This window comes from Acanthochromis polyacanthus, chromosome 5 (genome assembly GCF_021347895.1).
Source record: "Acanthochromis polyacanthus isolate Apoly-LR-REF ecotype Palm Island chromosome 5, KAUST_Apoly_ChrSc, whole genome shotgun sequence".
In the NCBI taxonomy this organism is placed as follows: domain Eukaryota; kingdom Metazoa; phylum Chordata; class Actinopteri; family Pomacentridae; genus Acanthochromis; species Acanthochromis polyacanthus.
In genome coordinates this window covers 22,405,167-22,428,522 of record NC_067117.1, presented here as the reverse complement: position 1 = coordinate 22,428,522, position 23,356 = coordinate 22,405,167, and the positions used below count along the sequence as shown (strand labels likewise).

Here is a 23,356-nt window from a genome sequence, read left to right as displayed (position 1 = left end):
TTGATCTGACGTGTTCATTAAAGCCTGTGAAGAATTTTTTAAATAATTCAGTCTTTCCTTTCAGATATCTAAGCACTGGTATAAAGCTTTCACATGTATACATTTGAAGTGGTTTAATCTATAGCAATGTATCATTTTATATATTCACAGCATGTCTGTAAAAATAAGTAACAAGGGGATAATATATTTTTGTAATGGAGCAGAAAGTACAGTATTTCTCTCTGATGTGGTGTGAGTGGAAACTGGAAATAAATAATGTAAAAGTATTTGAGGGCAGTGATGAGAAAAAGCCTCTCAGCTTTTATTCTTTATTTTCATTTTATAGCTAAGGAGATCCTGCAAAAAATCTAAAAAAAAAAAAAAAAAAAAAAAATTCCCATTTTAATTATTTCAATATTTTAAAACAGTTATATTGACAAAGTTTTGGAATATCTTAGTTTGACTATGCTATTTTAAAAATTATTTGATATAGATGCCATTCGTTCTCTCCTTTTTTAAAAAAAATAAGTGAATGTGTAATTACTAAACATTGATGGAAGCAAATCATTTGCTTAAAAAATTGTAAACACTGGTTAATTTTGCAAACCTTGGATTATGTTAAGTTATTTTTAATTTTCCATTTTTATGTCATATGCCAGCATCTTGAATTCAAATTTTCTCTCAGCTATGTCTGCACATGGCAACTACAACCTCCATGTCATTAGCTCACTCCTCTCTAAATGCAGAACACATTACTTTGTGCAAAGGCAGTGCATGTTACCACTTGATGTAATTTGCACATAATTCCAAGCTTAGACTAGGTGTCAAAAAGACAGGCAATTTTCTCTCACAGAAGAATTCGATACTAAACAGTCAGCACCAGTGCCATGCTAAAACACATTAGATGTACTCACCATCCACACAGGAGGGTTTGTTGCGTGTCGTCCCGGCCACTTTCCCGGGTAAACAGGAGCACTTGACCGTCTGAGAGCGCTCCTCAATACGATTCTTGTTACAGCATCGGTGGGCGGCTATCACCTCACACGTGCCGCCCTCTGCAGAGACAGAAACGGACACAGGTCAGTAAATGAGAGAAACAAGTTACGCAAAATTCACCGAAGCAACCCTTGAAGCATTTGGTCCTGTAAATTTTCATTAACCTGCTGGATGCGTTTTTTACGAAAAATGTAACAGAGCAACAATACTGTGAATGAAAGATGAGCTTTGGGAACCCCGACTGCTGCACATCATGTCATGTGAAGCAAGCTGCAGTAGAATCACTGGGCACTTACACTGTAAGTATGTGTAACAAATTGGCCCTTGAGGCATCTCAATTATATCATCTAATTGCCTCACACTCAGTGCTGACTGTCCTCGCTCCATACCAATCAGCCCATGATGCCTATCATGGAGAACATCACACACTCAGTATGACCTAATGTGCCCGTTTTTGCATCCTTAAGTCTTCGTTATACGTTGTCTGTATGATTAAAAGGGATGATTCTTTTTTCTCGGCTCCTCCAATGATGACCTGGCAGCCATGAGGGCTTTGATAGCTGACACACTGGGCTCTGCCAATACAATGTTTGGCTATACTACACTAAAGCATTAACTCCAAAGCATAGGTGACATCAGTCAGAGCAAAAGCTGTACAATAGGTCCCTGTGTGACAAAGGAGGATGTCAAAAAAATTCAGTGAAAAGAGAAGCCGATGGCGGCAATGGGTCAAAATAACAATAGGGAGGATTGCCCAGGGGAGGGTGAGGGGGTGATAGAGCTGAGGGACATCCTGAAATGAGTGAGACAGGCAGGGAGAGAGAGCTAGAGGACAAGGTGTGTCTGGCTGCCAGGGACTGGCCATGCCAGTGAGTAATGAGGGAGCCACTGGAAGTGCCCCCTTCACACAATTATAAAGCGTGGGGCTAATGCAGCCAGCGGAGCTGGAGGAGAGAGGCCCTCCATCACTGCTCTCCCCTTTTCTTATGCCCCAGGAAAAACTCTTTATCTTTCCTTGACAGCCACTGCAACAGACACCAGCATCCAACAATTAAACTGGAGCTCATCCCAGGACAGGGGAGAGGAGAGGAAAGGAGAGTTCAACTTATTCTCTCCAATATACACAATGGATAGAGTGCAAAAAGAAGGGAAGACAACCAAATGCCACATTTCATCTTGTCTGTGCATTATTTTACTTGGCTGTACCACGTTTTAAAGAGCACATCCTGCTCTGGTGAGAAGATGCATTTGCTTCCACTGGCATGACAACAACCTGTGTGTGTTTCTCTGGCTGAGTTGGTTGTGCAAATGTTTGAAATGGCCCGGGTCATGAATTACGGAACTGAGCTCCCAGCAGCCTAGACAAGTTTGGCAACAGTTTTCTTCTCCCATTCCCATCAATGTCTGCCTTGGCCAGACCAAAGGCCGACAAGTTCTGGATTAAAAGGCAAACATTTGCAGTCCTGCTGGACCGTGCTGTCGTGCAGTATTAATGTCACTCTCTCAGCCCTTGTTGTTAGATATTTGTGGGCAGGAGGAGGCAGACTATAAAAGTGAGGAGAAAAATCCCTTGAGTGTGCTAAAACCCGAAACCCCACGATGTGTTGGCTTGTTGAATATTTTACTGACAGCTTCCTGACCTGCAGACTTACTTTCAAGTCAAAACAGATCACGAAATAAGTGAGGACTTTATATTGCGTCACAGAATACTGAACACTGAATCCCCTCAGCAAGCCTCAAAGTCTCATCTGGAGATTAGCACTACAGACCTCCAACCAGTAAACATCTGACAAGGGACAACAAAAAGCAAACCCTATTATATTCCTATCTCTAGTCTGAATATGATGTGACTTGTCCAGATCTGTGACTTTTGGATTTAGTTCTTCAGTGGAATTGAAGTAAATATGCAAATATATGTTTTATTAAAATTCTATGTTGCCCTATTTCATTAAATCATGTCAAATAAGTAAAAAATGGAACAGTTATCACAAAAGCCTGTAAAGTTTATTTTAGTGAACAAGTCTCTGTTCTTTGAGGAAGTTCTCAAAAATTCTGGCCAGCAACAAGGAGGGATAAACAATCCCCCGAACAGAGTACAGAGTCAAGGATAGCTGTGAACATACAGAAACAGTGCAGCTTAGCAAGTCAGCAGTACCAAAGCTTCAGTCTCATAAGGAGGCTGCAGAGGCCTCTGAGTACACAAATAGACTTCTATGTTGCAAGTTCATTGAAAAGATGAAGCATTGAGCCAATAATTTTGGGGGAAGATAAAACAACAGAGGCTGGATACTTGGATTACATGAAACTTCAGTTTCTGAACTAATACAAATCCAAACTAAATCTTGTCGTAAAAGCCGTTCGACATCATTGAAGACTTGCAGTTGCAATTATTTATCCAAGTCAGCTTTATCATTGTACACTTTATTTCAAGTTATTATTAAAGAAAAGTCTATATTGTATCATTTGGATTGGTACAGAAAAGTGTTCAGAAGAATCACCTTCACATCTATTTCACCATAAGGTCAGGCTGTACTTAGAATGCTTGCTGAACCTAAATGCTGAATTATTTTAAACTGACAATTGCACAATCATAAATCTACATGCCTTTCAAAGTTATATTAACTCTAACACCCATACTATGCCATGCCTGTTTTTAGTCTGCCAGTTGATGCACCTTCGCTGAAAGAAGGTCCGCATTCTGCTACTATAATTCCTCTGTGAACAAATATGGTATAAAAAGCAAAATTATCATCATGCCAGATAAGAACGAACAATTTGTCAGAATAAAGCTTGTAAAAACTGATGCTTCAGTGAAATACAGCTGCAGTGCTTCTGTTATATTTTAGACTACAATTAATTTAGATATAGCATATTAAGTTTTTATGATCATTCTAACATTTATCATCATTATTACCATCAGACTTCAAGAATATGCCGAACACACCCACCAGCACATATCGGTGTCATCAGTGGGGTGAGGTCCAGCCATCAGCCAGTTAGACATTAGGTGTGATCACTATAAACCATCTGGTATGTGGAGGAGAGAGCAGTGTAAATGGGTTCATGATGACTCCACTGGGTCAGTCACTAGAGCCACTTAGACGATAAATGGCCACTTGGACTGGACATAATCCCATTCAGGTAGCTTGGAGCTCAGGATGAGGTAAATGACCATCCATTATCTGCATATAAATTTGTTGGTGTGTGTATTTATTCGTATGATAATATGTCATGGTATGTCTATAATAGATGTTTTCCGCTCAACTGTGTGTGCAGCCTGGTGCGGCGTGGGATCACAACAACTTGAGACGTGGCTGCGGTCTTGATGGATGTAGTGCTTGGAGCCTGTCAGGCAGCTAAAGGGGTTAAACCAACCCGGTAAGATGGAGTGGGTGGCTGTGCACTCTAGCCTTTGGTGAGGGAAGGTGAAGGGCATCGATGGGACCATTGACTGGTCATTTTTCTCTCGGTGGCCAACAGTGACAGCAGCCATTAAAAGACTGGATGAGGTGATTATGTTTAAGGAAATCGATGCTTCATTGTTTTCAGCTTAGCCCAATGGCCAATTAGGAGCTGTTAATGAGGGCAGGTTGTAAAATGTGGAGACAGATAGGGGGAGAAGGAATGGGAGCGCAAGATAAGTCTCAAATTACAGTGTTTTCTGTAGATCATACGGCTTAGATTTGGGAACATGGGCAAAGTTAAAAATAATTTAGAAAAAATACAAAGTTGCACATTCAACTAACTTTTAACACATATATATAAATGCACATGATTGACAAATCAGATCTTCTTGCATCCAGAACTACAAGAAGCAATGCATGACTATATTATTGCTGTATATACTCAAGGTCACAGCAGCACAGCAGTTTATTCTGCATCCGCAACAGACTTCAAGCTCACAGGAATCAAAGTGACAGTTTCTTTTCATCCTCTGAGTGACGAAGAATGCTGGAAACTGATTGCCTTTTGATCTCACTGCATTGGGAATTTTCTGTCGGAGAAAAACGCAGGTGCTTGTGACAATGTCACCACACCATGAGAAAACAAACTCTTTCCACTACACCTTTGCTCAGCTTGAGCGTCAACAACTATAATCTATGCAGAGTGGCCAAGAGCAGTAATCACTGGCTCACCATCAGCAAGCATTTCTGTCACCTCCTCTCTCACTAACTCCCTTTATCTCTCTCTCTAACACTCTCGCTGCTACAGTTATTAAGTAATGACATATGGTCGAGGGAAGGGACACAGTCGGGAAAACTTAAGCCTCTCAAGGACTCGTCATAACAAGTTAATCAGTGCATGCTTGCCTTTTCTACCTGCTCAAGGGCCTGTTTTGTTTTGCCAGGCAGGCAGGCATTGCATCAACCACAGTCCATCTTTCCTAACAATACCTCTTTCTCTGTGGACTCATTGTTGTTTCCCAGTGCTTCTGTGTAGCTGACAGGTATCTACTGTGTACAACTTCTAATTGTCAATTTACATCGCAGGTTGCAGCAGGAATTATGGTCCCCATTGTCACTAAATAAATATAGACATGTGCAGAGCCAAAAAATGTAAATTTCACACTCGGAGTGAGAGCTGCATTTCAAATTACTGCTGAAAATGATGCACATTTGGAAGACAAACTGAGACTCTCACAGTAGTCAAATGCCTCTTTTTTTTTAACAAGTGAACAAAGTTTCTTTGTACCGTGCGCCAGAGAAGTCAGTTCAAACCTTCACAAAGTTTTTATTAAGCAGCAGATTGTTTATTGAGCTGATTTCTCTCTGTCAACTTTTCTTTCTGTAAAATCATGCATAATGGAAAACGACCCCTTTTTATTACTTCTGATACAGTTTTCAATCAGATGCATTTCATTATTTTAAAAGTTGTCAGATATGTTTAAAATTTGAAAAGCTCTGTACTGTTTCTCCCGATTAGTTTTATGTTTTTCAGATTGGAGAAAGGGAAAAAAATAAAGAGGATATTAATGATTTGTTTCAAGAGGCAAAGGCATCAAAGTGACTGTGGGCCAGCTGTCCCGCTGCATATATGTTTAATGATACTCATCAGAATTTAGCTTTTCATTACTTAAACATCAAGTTGGACCTTAATGAACACTCCCCCTGGTAACTTAGGATAATGTTTAAACACGCTACAAAGCGCCGTCAAGTGGATTCCAAATGGATGCCTTAGAGGCAGTGCCAGGGAACAACTTTTCATGTCCTTCCTTTTTGGCAGAGGATAAGGTTTACATATTTTATCAGAAATTACACAACCCTCATTTGCTGTCTCTGCTTTTCCAACAGAACAGTTAAAATGAATAGTGTGTGTGTAAAGAAATCCCTGGGAGGAGTCGGACTAGAAATCATTGCTATATTTTATGATGAACTATATCACTTCTGTGACGCAAATACTGTCTGAATTACACCTCATGGAGTATGTAGCAGCAAGAATAAAAAAAAGAAAAGAACAAAAACACACTGCATGCGTACTTTATTTTTCTGAGTGCTCCAGATTAGAGCTATGCTGAATATGTCACTGAAGAGAGGATTTAACATGGGTATTGACTGTACTTTAACTGAGTTTCTAATTGGTAAATGCATGGAAAAATATCTCTTATTGATCAGACATAGAGCGATTTTTGGAAACAGTGAAGTCCTGAATAGCAACCATAATTTGATTGTTACTGAGTCACTTCAGTTTCTACGTTTACTATCTGATGTGCCATGGAATAAAAAGCATTTTTACACACAGTCATTGGAAAAGTAGTGGTCTTAAAATGGTGATTATATTTTTCTGAGCATTATCCCACACAATGACACCTTTACTGATTTGAATTTGATTCATGAATACTAGAAAAGTTTCATGATTACTTCATTTCAGTTTATTCATGGGTGTGGGGAAGTCTGAGGAATCTAAGTCATGGACACCGCATATTCCCTACATGCTCGGCTGAGAAGAACGGAAATATAATGCTCTATAGACCCAAAGTGTTAGAACATTTGGGTACCTCAAGCAAGATTTGAATGAATGAAGCATCATCTTGTAACCTGGTATCAATCAGTTCTAACTCCCAAAAATTATATTTCTATACAGCTAAGCAGCATTCTCAGTTACGTTTGCTTGGATTGCGTTTGTTTTGCAACAAATCACAAATACATTTCAAATCCACATACATTTGTTGTATTGCTGCAGTGTCGCCCCTTTTCAGCCAGGAATTTATACATTAAACGGAGCAGGAATCATCAAGCTAGTAAGCTTGACTATTGCAATTCCTGACCATCAGGATGTCTCAATAGCTCTCTCAAACAGCTACAGTTGATCCAAAATGCTACAGCAACAGTACTGACGGGAGATAGCAAGAGAGACCATATTTCTCTTATACTGGTTTCTCTTCATTGACTTCTTGTCAAATCTAGAATAGAATTCAAAATCCTTCTTCTGACATATAAAGCTCTTAACGACCGATCTCCATCATAACTTAAAGACCTGATAGTACCATATTATCCTAGCAGAACTCTTTGCTGTCAGACTGCAGGCTTGCTTGTTTCTAGAATTTCTAAAAGTAGAATGGGAAGCAGAGCCTTCAGTTGGTAGCAGCCTCTCCTGTGGAACCAGCTCCCAGTTTGGGTTCGGGAGGCAGACACCCACTTTATTTTTAAGACCAGACTTAAAACCTTACTTTTTGACAAATCTTATAGTTAGGGCCGACTGGGTGACCATGAAGGGGTCAGCTGAAGTCTTCATTTGCAGAACTGACTTCCTCTTCGACATCCCTTAGTTTGCTGCTATAGGCCTAGGCTGCTGGGGGACCTCTCTGGATGCACTAAGCCCCTCTCTATCTACCTTTATATTTAATATATATACCGTTATTGCATTGCACTCACTCTGTTTCCCTGTGTCCATTCTCTGAGTGTCCCAGGTCTAAGAGCTGAACGCTTCAGATCTGTGGTTGCTGTCCCACCAACTGGCCTAGTCTCCATCATGTCCACTGTGGGACGCTGCTGCTGACCTTCGTCCGGCCCACTGCTTCCAGCTGCTCATTTCGACCAGTGTACTCTCCATTGCCCTCATTATACTTCATATGCTCATCTACATACTGTTTGAATTTTACCACCAGCTACACATGTTGTATATTTAATGTCAAAGCTGTACACCATAACAGTAAACTTCTGAATCAATTTTAATGTTAGCCTCTACTTCATCTACTTCAATCATCTAGCTTATCATGCATGTATCCAATTGTGTGTTATATGTTCCTTGTTCCCCAACCTCCTCTTCGCTCATCCCTCCCCCTCTCTACCGCTCTTCCTCTTCTGTCTCTCTCAACCCACCGACCAGCAGGAAGATGGGTCCCCCACATAAAGAGTAGGGTTATGGTCAAGGTTTCTTCCCTGTTAAAAGGGTGTTTTTTTCTTGCCAGTGTTGTCTTAGGGCTTGCTCTGGGGGTTCAGGCATATGGGTTCTGTAAAGCGTCTTGAGACAATCTGACCTGTAATTGGCGCTATATGAATAAAATTGAATTGAATTGAACTGAACCATAAAAATGAAAGAAAAGCTTCAAACATGCTGTGAAAGGCTCATATTTTCACCCAAACTGTGCAATTTTCTCAACAAAGTAATTTGTGTGCCTAAACTTAACCAAGTCTATTAGTTATTGTAAGTTTTTATTCAAAGCATGATGTTCAGCTGAACCTAGCCACATAGTTTTGGTGCCTAAATCTAACCAGTGAGTAAAAATCAAACTCAAGTATCAGAGTATTGCTCTCATTCACAACAAAGCCCAGTTCTTCCATCATCTTCCTAACACTGACTTTATGGTTCCTTCAAACTGGAAGTCATTCCTACTCAGTCTGAAACTCTTTCCCAGAGAGCCAAAGACTCTTGCCAATGAATAATAAAAGGTAGCCTAAGGTGCAGGCTACCAGATCAGCGTGTACATTCACCACTAAACACATTTAAAGTGGTGGGACGAGTGCCACCTTTGGGACCTTCTGTGGCACACAGTTCTTCTAAGAATAACAAATTAATCTCAGGCATCGTTAGCGATTGTTTATCCAGTCTGAAAACCTATTGACCCATGCATCAGCGGCGCATCAAGAACTGGAGCCGATTCACCATTTATCAAGTGCCCATCAGCGTCCCGTTGCAGTGATCCGTATGGTTTCTCTGACCTCGGCCAGTGCGAAGGCTCTGGGCTGGTTTCTCACTGAACCATCTGCGGCCTGGATTTCACTTTTCTCCTGAGGCAGCATCACCCACAATAATGGGACAGACAAACAAGTGGACATAGCAGCTATAGTAGTGCCTGGAGCTACCACAAACCTGAGGCAGGGAGGAGAAAAGAGAGGGGGGGAAAGATGTTCCAGAGCTCAAGCTGACTGACAGAAACCACTGACCCAGCTATACTGGAGTCACACGAATGAATGTTGTTTTTTTCCCCTCTGCTAGTATGGCTTACTTTTGAATTGAGCAACACTCTGACAGAATACAGAATACCGCTCTACCACAGGTTCATTTCACACCCACTAGTATCGATGGTGTTTGATAAATGAGGAGAAAACCAGCAAAAAGCAGGTATAAAAAGAAAACTCTTAAGCACTGTTGCCAGACATTCCTCTTTGCATGAAGACATGGAAATAAGCTCCAGTTTACTGAATACGAAAAGCGTGGTGCAGCAATTGCACCATTGGTGGTAATAGTCTTGACATCTTTAACAGGTAATTCCATTAGTACGAATAAGAGGTGCATGCTGGCCACGGCCCTGGTCGATTCTTAATCACCTGTATGGGTTTCCTCTCATGGGCCTGTATGACTCCAATGCTCACATCTTTATGGTTATTAAAGTTAACGATTGCTGCGTGCCTCATTTACCAAGGCTCTATCAATACCAGTTCAGTACCATGAAATTACCCCACTCCAGAGGGAGCAGTGTGACAAACCGGATTAAGAAGGGCTCTGTAATACCCTGGCATATATAACTCTCCGTGTCATGGACCGCCGCAAGAAGACCCACTGCCAAGCCGGAGCCCAGTGAAAGGGAGGGGCACCACAGGGATGGCTGACAACCATTATAGTTTAAATGTCAATTCAAGCTTTTACTGACCACATCGCTGTTCAGAAAAGTGCTGAAAGCTAATAGCTGGCAGGCATACATGTACAGATATATATATATAAAAAAATCAAAAACAAAAGCAAAAAATAGCTTTGGGGAAAACACATTAAAAGTTTTCAGAAGCTACAGATCGATGGAAAAAGGAGGAGTGATTATGGTAAATATATGCAGGATGTAACCTACTTCTGTGGTCTTTCAGGTGTGAGCATAACTTTGCTGGATACTCCTTTATAAAGATGACACTTATATTTTGTATGGAGAAGGGCGTCACTGCATTTTAAACATGGTATCAAAATAAAAGCTTGCAGTAAAGACAGAGATTACTTGTATCTCTTCACTTAACATCCTGCTTATCTTATTCCCGTGACAGGAGGGTGAAGCCAGAAATAGTGTAGAGCAGTGCCAGAAACACTATTGCACAGAATTTATTGTACACCGTCACACTGCTATAAAGAGATGCATTGGATAAACTTGGCAAACTTCTATTTATCACCTCTTGTTCCTCACTTTATTTCTCTCATCTGCTGTGTGTCTGTGCGTGTCTAAACTTACATCAGTCCAAGCCAACGCGACCTCTGAGAGCAAGCCTGCAGGTGCAGCTGTATCTCTCTGTGTTTTACTGCACCCTGCAGCACTGTTAGCAGAGCCTGACCTCTATTCAGTGTCCATATGACACAGGTCACTGCTCGCTCTAAATGAGAGTCGGATGGTGAAATGAGCAACTAAATTGTCCATTCAAAATCACAAAACTGCCTTTTTGAACAGCACCACAGAGCAGCCTTCAAAAAGTGACATTATGTGGAGAAAACAATTGGACGCTGTGAGCCCTGCAAAATGGCCTGAATACAGACTGTGAGTTTCAGTTCACCTTTTCTAAAACGGGGAAAAGAAAAGAAAAACTGAAAATCGCTAAAAGCAAAGTTACAAAATTCTATGCAGCATTGTTTAGCGCAGCACACAGTGTCTAGTCAGAGGTCTGTTTTGAATATTGTGTGAGAGACAATGACACACTGGAGGTGGCGTGACGCAGAGAACCTGGTGACTGTCTCCAACAGCGATCGCGCCATTCTGGGACTTCTGCGTGTGGGGTCTCAAATGACATGTGGCTCTGGGTTCAGGCAAGGTCTACCATGAATTACACACAATGCATTATCTAATCTGCATAATGCATCAGCAGGCACTTAACATCGAATTATAGATGCATGCAAAAATTCCCAGAGCAGTGTATGCAGAGAAAGGACACTTTGCTGTGCAAATAATCTGCCCACTTTCTGTAAAGCCGAGCAATCAGGGCTTTGCATGATTTTGCACATGGAATATATGTTAATAAACTCATAACCCTCTCACTGGCATGTCTGCATGTTTTAATGCTGCCTTTATTTATTTAGTTATTCGACCGCAAACACTTGCAAACACAAACAGCCTTGCGAATACACTAGCATGAGAGCTTTACAAACACATGACTCCCGGCTGTTGTGCAAATGAGGCTAGATAACTGTGAAAAGTGACCCTCTGTTGTTGTGCTACTGGTTGATGTTCACTTACGCCAAAGCAGTCTGGCCTCAATCATTTATGCTTTGTCTCAATGACTACACATTTCCCAGATGTGTCCGTCTATTAACACACACTTACAGCTCTTGCACATGTTCGATTCTGTGCCTGCAGTGTGTGTTCAGGCCTGACTTATACGTGACAAAGTGTTTTCCACTATGCAGCTTATTAAAACTGGTATTGGCTTCTAAATTATGCATTCGAGGGATGATAATTTTATGGCAGAGCACTGATCACTTCCAACAGACAAACTTCTATGTGGTAATCAATCTAAGTAAAAGAAGAAGAAGAAAATCAATGCGCTAACCACTTATCTCCTGTTTGACAATGCAGAATAACGATGTCAAATTTAGCATTTAGAGGCATGACCTTGTTCTTGGTGGCAGCAAGGACAGGAGGCTGTTATGGACTGTAAAAAAAAAGAAAAAGAAAAAAAAACAGGAGCATGAAGCTGTCAGAATCTATAATCTATCACGACAGAAGAAATTTTCTTTAAGCTGATTAGACAACAAACATTTTTTCCCAAACTGCTTGTTAAACGATTGGTCTTCTATGAAAAATATGCTAGAATCCTATTTGAAACAAAGGACATAGGTTGCATTTGATGATTAATTCACAACAGTTTGTCATTTAGTTCATCCAATGTCATTGGTGGCTAGAAATCTGCAGCTGTTACATTTCTGTTTCATATACAATATATACATCTAACTACGGGTTTTAGCAGCATGATGATTAAAACTGTGAGCTTATGTGAGTTTGTCAACAAGCAGACATTATTCTAAAAGGTCTGGGCAGCCATACCTTTGATATCTGTGCTTATATTAGGTTATTATGGGCAATGTTCTTGTTTCATGGCAATAATTGATTTTTAGATGATAGTATGATCAATGTAAGAATCTCAACTTGACTAGATTAAGCAAAAATAGGCATCTGGCTATGGTATTTATTAACCTTCCATTGATATTACATTAACATTTCTGCTCTGAAAATATGGCCTTCAAATAGACTCTTATTTAGAAAAATCATTGGATCTTGACCACATGGCAAGTGTTTCCATCTACCTTTTAGTGTGCTCATTTGTAACACCTATAAAAACCTTTGCGTCCTGACACTGTTAAACAGCACAGCACATTTTTACTTTTCAGCACCATAAGATCCCAGCAAAAGAGGCATAATAAAGAGAGAGTCCTTTCCTTACATTTCCTACAGCGCTGAATAAATGTAATTGTGTGGAAATTATCTGGTGAATGGGGTTCTCATTGTTAATACTCACCATTCTCTGTGGTGTTTCTTCATGGTAGGAGCTAATTATCCTCCTCATAAAAGCTTTCCAGGTATGTTACAGACTTGCTCTCAGTCACATCACAGAGCAGAATGGAGACTATTGAAAATGCAGCACAGCATACAACATACAGCGAATTAACTGCAGGCCAAACAGACATCGGACAATGATAATCTATTTTTGTGTCACAGCGCCCTAAAATGGGTTTTCAACCTATTTCTCTACCTGTGGGGAAGAATCATTGCGATGACAAATGACTACAAGCGAGATGAGAGATCGGTGGGGGTCGGGATGGGGGTTAAGAATTAGAGGAGAATGGGAGTGTAGTTATTTGCAGACTCTAAAACCGGAACAATATAAGATCTGAAACACAATTTGGTATCCGATTACTCACAGCGATATCCATCAAAACACACAATTCAGTCACTCAATATCATTACTGTCAGCTTGATAAGCTTTTAAGCTGGAGATACCATCTTGATGTGGTAATACAAGGGGGAGAAGAGCCTCAGTGTCATCTATTCCTATTGTTGATGCCACAACAGAGGAAAATAAACCACGTACCAGAGCCATGAGTGAGAAGACTCATTACAAAAATGATTGATGAGTTTATCATTAACAGCCCGTCATCTCCACTTCCCACAGAGAGGACGACAAAAACAAACTTTCCCCCACTCTTGACATCTTATTGAATCAATACTTTCATATGCTGGAAGTACTGAGAGAGATTTTGTAGGAATCACATGTTTTATCTACGTGTGGAGATAATATTGCAATCAAATGCTTTCCGCTTCCTGTGGCTCCTTATCAAACGCCACGACATTAGGAAGACACTCAATTGACTCGCTGAATGATGGAAGCCAGTGAAAAAAAGGCCCTAACTTTCACGCTCTTCTTTCCTGAGTGAGAGTGATTACTTCATCTTCCGAAGCAATCCTCCGCAGAGAGGAATCAATCATGAATTGAAATATGCTTTGATTCAGTCACAGAAACTATCGCCCATCTATGAGATTAAATATCAGTCGTAATGAAAGACACCGGCTCTTGTATCCATTAATTACAAAGATTAGAATCCTGACTTTATTTTGAACTCGGGCCCACGTGGATTCTCAAGGTCATTCACTCTTAAAAGAGGTCTTCTTGTATAACAAACACAGTAACAGACGGAATTAAATGTTACAAAGCAGATCTCTGCGCATTGTTTGACCTCTAAACTTGCTTTTGCTGAGTTATTGCACCAAATGGTTGAATTTTTAGTGCCTCGTATCAACAATAAGACATAATGTTCACATATGGTGCTTGTACCTTGGGCACTATATTGTATTGTAACTGTGAAAGCTGTAAGTAGAGATGAAATGAAAACCTGAGTCTCCTCATCAGTCTTGCCTCTACATACCTGTAAATTTGATCTGCGCCACCAGGGTGGACTGTGAAATCATGTGGCTGCACATCAAATTGTGACTGAACTCAGGGTGCATACTAATGCCAGCGCAATGCATGCACTGAGCTCTGTGATGGAGAGCGAGAGTGAGGGAAGAAGAAGAAGGAGAGGGAGAGCAAGAAAGCAAGCAGGGAAAATCTCTCTTCAAAGAAAAAATAAATATATTGGAAAAACTGAATTGTGTTGACATTTAGTGAATATTTTATCCAGGGAGAGAAATAAGGTTAAACATAATTTTCAGGTACATAAAGGTCTACCTTAACTACTTTTCCACACTGGTAGCTACCTTTCATCCCTAGACTGGACAAGTTATTGGAAGAGATATGGCTGGAGTGGTGCCAAAAGCAGCAGTGTGCATCCTCTTTATCCATCATGTCTGCTGCATCATTTCCCTGGTCATTGCCTGTGTACTGGTGGTGCTTGAAGTCGTGACTGTGGGATCAGAGCAAGAAGATAAGTGATTGTCTCCCGGCAGACAGACGCTGTCTTGACAGGCAATGAGGAAAGGAGCCTCTGCACTGCACTTCAGCAGAAACTGTCCCTATTTCTCTCTCTTCTGTCTCTTCCCATCCATCCATCCACCCCATCTGTCCATCCATCCATCTATACATCCATCCGTCGCTCTCCAAGGTAGGTCAAAAGAAAGATCCCGCTTGGCAGCTCATTCCTCACTCTGATGAAGCCGCTTGTTAGAGACTCATCAGCTCCTCTCCGTCTCTCTCATGCACACACACACATGAAATGCAGTGCTATCTTTCATTCTAATGCTTTTCTCAGAATGTCTCCATTTCACTTTATTCACTGCCTTCTCATGTCTCAGGTTCTCATTAAAGACGCCTCCCACAGTGCGCTGTACAGATTGGTGTAGCATCTGACCGCACTGAACTGTGACGTGCTGGAAGAGGGGAGATCACACCATGCATGGGCTCTCATAACTCCAGGTCACTGACCGGAGTCATTGAGGTTTATTGGGCTGTCTGGCCAGCGGCAGTTGCAATAAAAAATGCATCAAGAGATTAAAAAAAGATGCGCTGGGTAGAGACATAATGGGGAACATTAAGAAAGGGGACAAAATGTGTGTGCGCTATGGGTGCACATCCACGCACACAAGAATCAGACTTTGAAAATTACTCTTAGATGTTGTGGAAATTATCGCAATTAAGGCTCGAGCCTGTCATACAAAAGAGGCATTCAGTACAACATGAGTAAATGTTCTTAGATGGAAACTAATGGAATTGCGCAGGTTGTCTTTCGCTTGACACTGTTGCAAAGAAGTGTGTCTTTGATTAATTTCATCATCGGGTAATTTGTACATTAATTTTCGCATTATTGCTCTGATCTGTCAACACCTATCCACTCTAAATGGAAGAAAATGCAATAACGATATTTGCCAGCTGTTTCTTGCACACAAATCAAATTAGACTGCAGCTCTCAAGGCTCAGCAACAGATGGTTGATCACAACAAGAGGCGAGTAAATCCCCAATAGTTACTGTACTATGACACTTCTCCGTTTATCTCCATGGACACTCTGGAAGAGCTTTATTATTTACCCATTTTCTCAACTGATGGGATTTGTAACAGTAAACTGCTATACATTTTTTAAAAAAGGCAGATTTATTCAGCTGCTCGGCTCCATACAATAGCAGCTTGTTTAAAGCTGTGTTTAAAATGCCTGCTATCTTTCCTTCTCAGAGTTGCTGCAGCTGACGCAGTTGCCAATTCTTTTCAAAATACAAATGTCTTCAGACCCGCCTGTTCTCTTTGGAATTTAATTAATCACCTTCAAAATTGGCGTGTGGCCTTCTAAGAATAGTGCCGCTTCTTTGCTGATGTCACAAATGGAACTTGGCACGCCCTGTCTGGCCTGCACACCTCAGTTGGCATCAGCTGGAGCGTTATGATAAGAAGAAATAACAGGATGATACATAGACTGTGGTGTGTTCTTCGTTTCTAACCCCCACGCTGGATGTACAGCACGCAATCTTAAAGCACATCTTACAGAGGAATCTATAGCAGGACGGAACCAGGCGATAAATTCTTCTGTATAAAAGGAAATTCCAGGTTCATACTACCGTTGCTCCTATTTGTTGCAGATTTGCCCAATAATTTCTGTGCTTTCCTTCTCGCTAGCAGCCGCACTTTGGCACAGCGGCACTTCAATCTAAATGCTAACAGTGTCATGCTGACCTGCTAACAGTGACAATGTTCACACGCTGAGCATAATTTTCACCATATTCTCTGTCTTAATGCGACATGTGTATGGTGTAATTGCTGATTAGCGCAACAAATAATGTTTTTGTTAAGGATCCCAGTCAGATAAATGTATTAAACTAATCCCACAAAGGTAATTGCTCATAAACTGAAGTATTGGGCACATTAAGTAATTGGCCTCATGGTGATAGACTAAAGTGAAAAGTGATCATAATTCATTTTGACAGGAAGGTGAATATCTGTACCAAACTCAATGGCAGTTCTTGAAATCACTGTGGAGATATTTCACTGAAAATACATTAATGCCATCCAAATGGTGTATTAGATGAAAGGTCAAAGGATCAACAGAGTCTGCAGATTTCTTCTTCTGGTGACCGAGAATGTCTCTAGAAGATTACATGGCAGTCTGACCAGTAGGAGACCAACTGAAATGGCTGAAAACTACAGTCATTTCCTGGCTGGAACAATTTAAGTGTGGAGATGGTTTTCAGAGTTTCATACTGCTTCTCTGAGTAAAAAAAACAAACAAAAAAGCATTTAAAAACCACGTTTTAGATCTGCTAACAGGATAAATTTGTCTTTTTTTAATTTATGCACTCAGTTTATGAAACACTAAGTGATTTTTTGATCAATCCTAAAAACAATCAATAAATGAATTGACGATGAAAATAACCCTCAGCTGCAGCTTTGTTCGAGTGGCAGATGAAAAGGATGAAAAGAGGCAGAGGAATAGGCAGTTGGATAAAAAGACAGATGGAACAGGTTGCCAGCCAGCAAGCTCACCATACTGTTGTGTCTCCTCGTATAACTCATCACAAGCCACATCCTTTTTTTCTCCTCTCTTCATCAAGACTAGGTCTCTCATCGACCTTGACACAACTTTAACTAAAACTTTTCTTCGAGGACACAGTTTAACAAAACTTTTCCACTGTGTTTATTTGCTTCTTCCTTTAGGAGATAAACGGGACTGCGAATATGGGTCAGTCCTTCTGGAATACTAAAGACTTTCAATCGCAGAACTATTGATGCACAATCTGGCTGCTGTAAAACCCTTTAATCAAAATCACTACCTCAGATCAAAACCAGTAATCCATTACATTTTTCGCACTAATACAATTAAATATGAAGAAGTTAGAGTTATTTTTATCTCTGCTTTATGGCAAAAGCTTTCTGCAACATTGACATAACAGATAATAGAAGAGGCAAAAAGCCAACAGGGAGGAATGAAAAACCTTTAACATTAGCTATTATGAAATCATCTGTCAAATCTTTCCTCAAAAACATCACTCCTGTCATGCACCTTAGTAACACTGAAGCCTTGGAAATGCCGCGGTTTTCTCATGAAAAGACACACAAATCTTGAGGGACATAGAAAATTGAACACATTGGAATTTCTTTACTCAGTCAAGCAAAACTTCAAAATATCGATCAGTACATAAAACGTACTCTGCTGTAAAAGGCATCTATAACTGTCATATGAGTGAAACCAGGAGAAATTCTTTGGTTCTCTGAACTTTATTTTGCATTATCTCAGAGCAGAAGTGCCATTAAATCAGAACGTCTTGTCATATTAGAAGACATTTGCCATTATGTTGGAAGGCACATGGACGAACTAATTAGGATCGCTCTATTCTTCGCCACAGAGTGCTGGCTCCAGGCTCGGGGCCACAGATTACACCGGCCAGGTAATGAGCTGAGTTAGCGACAGAGAAGCCTCTGTGTGCCGCTACAGGGGACGACCCAGCTAAGACCTCCATACCGGAGATGTGTTCTTTCAACACGTACAGTGGCGTGCAGCAAGGTACGCCACACTGCCCCCACAGCAAAGCACTGTTCACTCGGTGTTAATGAATCAATCAATTTCTCCCAGATAAATCACAGTGAACGCCTCGCAACGGCCGACTGTCACCATGATGAATTCCTTCATTTCATGTAATAAGCTAGCTGGGAAGTGATTTATCCCTGTTGCGCAGGCGGCTATATACAGCAGTGGACAGAGGCGAGAGATATAAAATGAAGTGTAATATGTCATTGAAATATTTCTCATGCAGTCAGTGAATAAGGTTGAGCCGCAGGAAAAATACTTAAGTCCAAAATCTAGTCGATATCATAAGATTGCACTCAATTTCTGGCTGAAGCAGCCAGTTGGGATATTTGGTTGAATGCCTGGACTTGTGCTTTACTAAGAGTCAAGCGGACAAAGCCACATTTCCGGACATCATACTTACAGCCTGCTGACATTTGGCTTTCAAGACTCCTGTTCTCTTTTTGCCCTACATTTTAGAATGGAACAAAGATCAGTGGGAGTAAGAAGTACATTCTAATGCTATTGATTTTCTTTGCTCTGCCTTTCTTCAGGGCCAAGATTAAGCGCTATTGTGTGTGTGTGTTTTTTTAAAATGCAGACCTCCTCTCTGGCAAAGTAGGAGACTCTGCGTGCTAATCAATTTAAACCACTGCCGAGCTCAAAACATCACGCATAACAATCCCTGCCCAGTTTGTGTAAAAGGATTCAAGTGAGTGTTCCGGGTTTGTGCTGATCTTAGTTAAGTGATGCTATTACCAGACCACAGTCCATGGAAATAATCTTTCCTTGACCCAACCTCGGATTTGAAAAATAATAGAAGGCAATAGAAGGGAAATTAAATGAATTAAAGTGAATTATAGGAAGTATCAAACTATGGGATAATTCTGTTTGAATAAAAAATGCCTCCATCCATTGTCATTACTCATATTTATATTAACATTGTTAAAAGATTTATACTGACCAAACTCCATTGATAATTCCATTTGTTGGAATTGGAAAAGGCTCACGGCTCTTTTCTCCTCGTTCCACATATCAAAATACCCTCCACTTTAAATTACAACTCATTAGGAATCCATAAAAGTGAAAGTAATAATAGTATTTCGCAGTTTTCTGCAGTGTGAGATAATTGGAAGTGAGACATTAGGTAGCAAGTGGTCAGTAAATGAAAATAATATTACTTGGTGAGCACTTTCAAAAGATGGTCCACAAGTCTTACCCTGACTAATCTCTTTCAATTAAGCTGTAATGTGAGGATACTTTGCCCGTGTGACCACTGGATTAAACTAAATTGTCTGTCCACATGTTACCAGAAATAGCGCATTTTAAATAGATGTCCTCTTTATTAGAGTAACAACTTTCTTGATTCCTCCTCACCTAAAAGTCAAAGTTCGCAAATGAAGCCCCCCTGAATTATCCCCCGAAGAACTGTCTAACGCTCTTCCTTGTCATTACCGCCACCTTTATGATGCTATCTGATAATTAATTAAAAGCAAATGAGATATTCCCTGAAACTATGGGCTGAAGAAATCAAAAGGTGATGTAGAAGGCTGTGCTTTAACGACTTATACAGGGTGATAATTAAGAAGCTGTCACTGTTTGTTACCTCGTCATCGTGTGTGCGTAGGAGTGAGTGTGCGTACCTGCTTGTGTGAGCATGTATGTGAATGGATCCAAGTCTCCTAATCTCTTAATATGCGTCTGAGGTCTCATTTGGGTTCAAAGGTCACCGTTTAATTATACTGCGGCAAACACTTAATTTTCAATTATGATGGCGCCAGGGAGCTCACCTTGAAAAAGGACGACTCGCAGACAGGCAGTCAGGCAGTCAGGCAGTCAGGGCCCCCCTCTAACCTTTTCAGAAATCGTTTTTATTTTTTTGAAACACGAGAGATTGTCAGTGTGGCTGATTTGCGTGGAGCTGTGGCATAATGAAGGTCTTGTGCTCGTGACCCTTTTTAGTTCTGACTTCGGGGTCATGTTGCAAGGATGAGCTCTAGCTGTGAAGGAATCCCTCTTTCACAGGGGCAATTAGTGCACACACACATTCAGTCACACACACAAATGTTTCCTCTTGCGCAATGTTTCCTTTGGTTTGTCAGAAAGATTAAATCCAATGCTACTCCTCCCTGCAGACGAATGTACAGCGACCAAAGGGAACAAAAATTTGGAGCAAGAAATAAGAGAAAGATCAGGGCCAGTTGGGAACCCAATGTTTCAGTCATTATTCAAAACAAAATTTTCACTACAGAAGGTCACCGGCAGTGGTAAAACTGCTTTTTATTAATTAAAATGCCCCCTGTTTGAATTAAAGTCAAAAATGTTGACTGGAACTGAAACATTGTCAAGACGCAGGTTTCACTTTTAACTGCAGCTCATTCCAGAGGCACAGAGCCACAAAAGCGAGAAACATTAACGTCCAAAAAGCTGAAAGTGGCAGCTTTTTCTTCAGGGTCTGAGTTCAATATAGACTTGAGAAGTTTAGAAAATGTCTCCAGCAGAAATGAGGTTAGCATTATGCAAAATTGCCCATTTTATGTTTCTTCCAATCTTCTCAGAGTGGCAGCCGATAGACTGCACTCGGCAGGACGCTTTCCTTCGAGCAGTTGGCATCGCTGAGCCTGAGCAGTGGGACGGTCTCACAAGACAATGAGTGATGAAATGGTTCCTAAACCAAGCTCGCTGCCTAGCTCAGTTTCCCTCTTCCTCCCTCTCTGTTTCTCTCTCACTCTCTCTTTCTCTTGAATACTCCACTTCAAGTGAAAGGTTCCCTTGTTCTCAGCATGGAAGAGCGGATGCAGGTTGAAAGACATTTCTCTTTTTTTTTCATCTCAGTGAGAAAATGAGCCTGTTTCTGGCATCGGTAGGGATACGGCTTTTACAGCTTTCTTCTTTTGAGAGCAGGTACAGTGTGTGAGTGCCAGTTCTCAACATTTCCATTTAGCCAGACATAAAGATGGCCCCCTCCCATGCTCTTTTCTCACCACTAAACACTGTCACCTATCCTACTTAACTTTTACACGCAAAGAAAGACTAGCATAAAAGAACTGGGAGTGGAAAGAAGAAAAGGATGAGGAAACTTTTTACTGTTGAATGTGGTTTCTTCGGCTCTGTTTGTCCGATTCAAATGCTGATTATTTATCAGGCAAAACTACCTGCTAAACAGGAGAGAATATACACAGTAACAAAATCCCCACAGAGCTACAAAGAAAGGACGAGCAGGAAGAGTAGGAGGAGGAGGAGGAGGAGGTGGAAAGAAGGAAGGAAGGCAGCAACCAGCCCCATTTCCGTTCGCTGACTCACTTTTGTCACAACTGAACCCTGTCCACCACTCTCTCACTCTCTGTTTCCTCTCCATCTCCTCAATAACACCTACACTTGAACGCCTACGCTCATTCTAAGGTGACATCCGTTTGCATCACGAATGCAACCTGCACAGGAACAGAAAAATAGCCACGGTCATTGATGCCGAGTAAGATTTTGTATATACAGGCACTGAAAATAACAGCCAGCACAACGTGGGTGTACAGCCTGTCCTTTGTTATTTACCAGTCTTGAGGAATACAGCAGTCTGCCACAATATTAAAACCACCTGCCTAATATTGTGTTGTGTCACTAAAGGTGTATTAACCCATCAAGACATGCACCAGGATTTTAAGCACAAATCCTTTGGGTCACAGGTTTTATAAATCTAGCTTGTTCTCCCACTGGGTCAATACCTTGAACTCATTGTCATGTTCCTCTAGTCAATTGGAGGTGTGGCAGGGTGCATCATCCTTCTGGATGAGGCTACTGCTGTTGGGGAAGCATCCACATGATTGCAACAACCCAAGGTTTCCCAGCAGCAACACTGCAGTGTAATGAGTTAATCAATCAGTTGTAATGTTTTGACTTATTGGTGTAGGTTCAGATATTTTCAAGTCGTAACATAATTTTCTCATGTCTCCTGATACTAAAATTACAGTCACTGTAATCATTTCTCCTCTACAGTGGCTGCGAGCCAAACTCATCCATTGCCAGGATTTTTTTTCTATGCTAGGATTAAAAAAAACAACACACAAAAAAATCACAAGTTTTCGCATTGCATTGATTCATTTAACATTTAATATGTTTTGTAAATCTTGTGTGAAAATACGATGGTATAAATTACACTTTCAAGGAAATAATCTAGTACTGTTTTCAGCCCCGACAGATGACTTTTCCAGTAACTCCTCCCTAAAAAAAAGCTCAATAATAAACCCAAAATATAAATCACTATACTCTATATGAGATGCAGGAAATATGAGACATGCAAGATTGTGATCAGTTAGTAACTTTTTTGTTAAACAAAATCTAATATTTAGCCGCTAATGAGCAACTCTTGATCTGAAACATGAATGCAAATGTGTCTGCTGTATATATTAAAGGAAAACTATCAACTGCTAACACATTAACCACAATTTATATAAGGAATTGACACAATTTCTGACTTCAGTGCATCTAAAAGTATAAAACTCACAAAAATGCATTGTTTTGCAGAAGCATTATAGGGCTATTTCTTTAATTGGAGTGATGTACATCCAGAATAATCCCATGTGAACCTACCAAGATATATGTCTTGTATTATGAAGTGATCACTCCACGGCCCATTTAAAAAGTAGAAATGATGGCAGCAAACAATAACTTTTCCAGCATGTAGTACATATGGCATATGACTATTGTAGACAAACAGATTTAAAAATCCACACCATTTCTTCCACATTTGAGTGAATTTCAGCTGCCAACCCTTTTTCCACTTTGTCCTTACCCTCAGTTCTGATTGAAGCTGTGCACCAGTTCTCATTCAGAACACATTTTCACTGGAAGAAGAGCTCAGCTACATACACCAGCTGCCACTTTACCAGACAGTTTCAAGTATGTATAATATATTCCCTGTTTTGCTTCGCTTTGTTCAAAATTGTGTTTTTAGGCAACAATGTGGAGAATGTGTGTATTCTTCTGGGACACGGCGA

At 40.6% G+C, this 23,356-nt stretch overlaps 1 protein-coding gene across 4 annotated transcripts in view; it reads right to left on the bottom strand.

Annotated features, from left to right (window-relative positions):
- Positions 1-23,356, bottom strand: part of LOC110953988 (chemokine-like protein TAFA-1) — a 104,505-nt gene that overhangs the window by 19,708 nt on the left and 61,441 nt on the right. For all 4 annotated transcript variants that reach the window (XR_007941956.1, XR_007941958.1, XR_007941957.1 and 1 more), the window contains exon 3: positions 894-1,034. Coding sequence is in view for 1 of the 4 variants with exons in the window: in XM_022198247.2 (XP_022053939.1) it covers positions 894-1,034 (141 nt within the window). In the remaining 3 variants the exon portion in view is untranslated. The remainder of the gene's footprint in view (positions 1-893; positions 1,035-23,356) is intronic.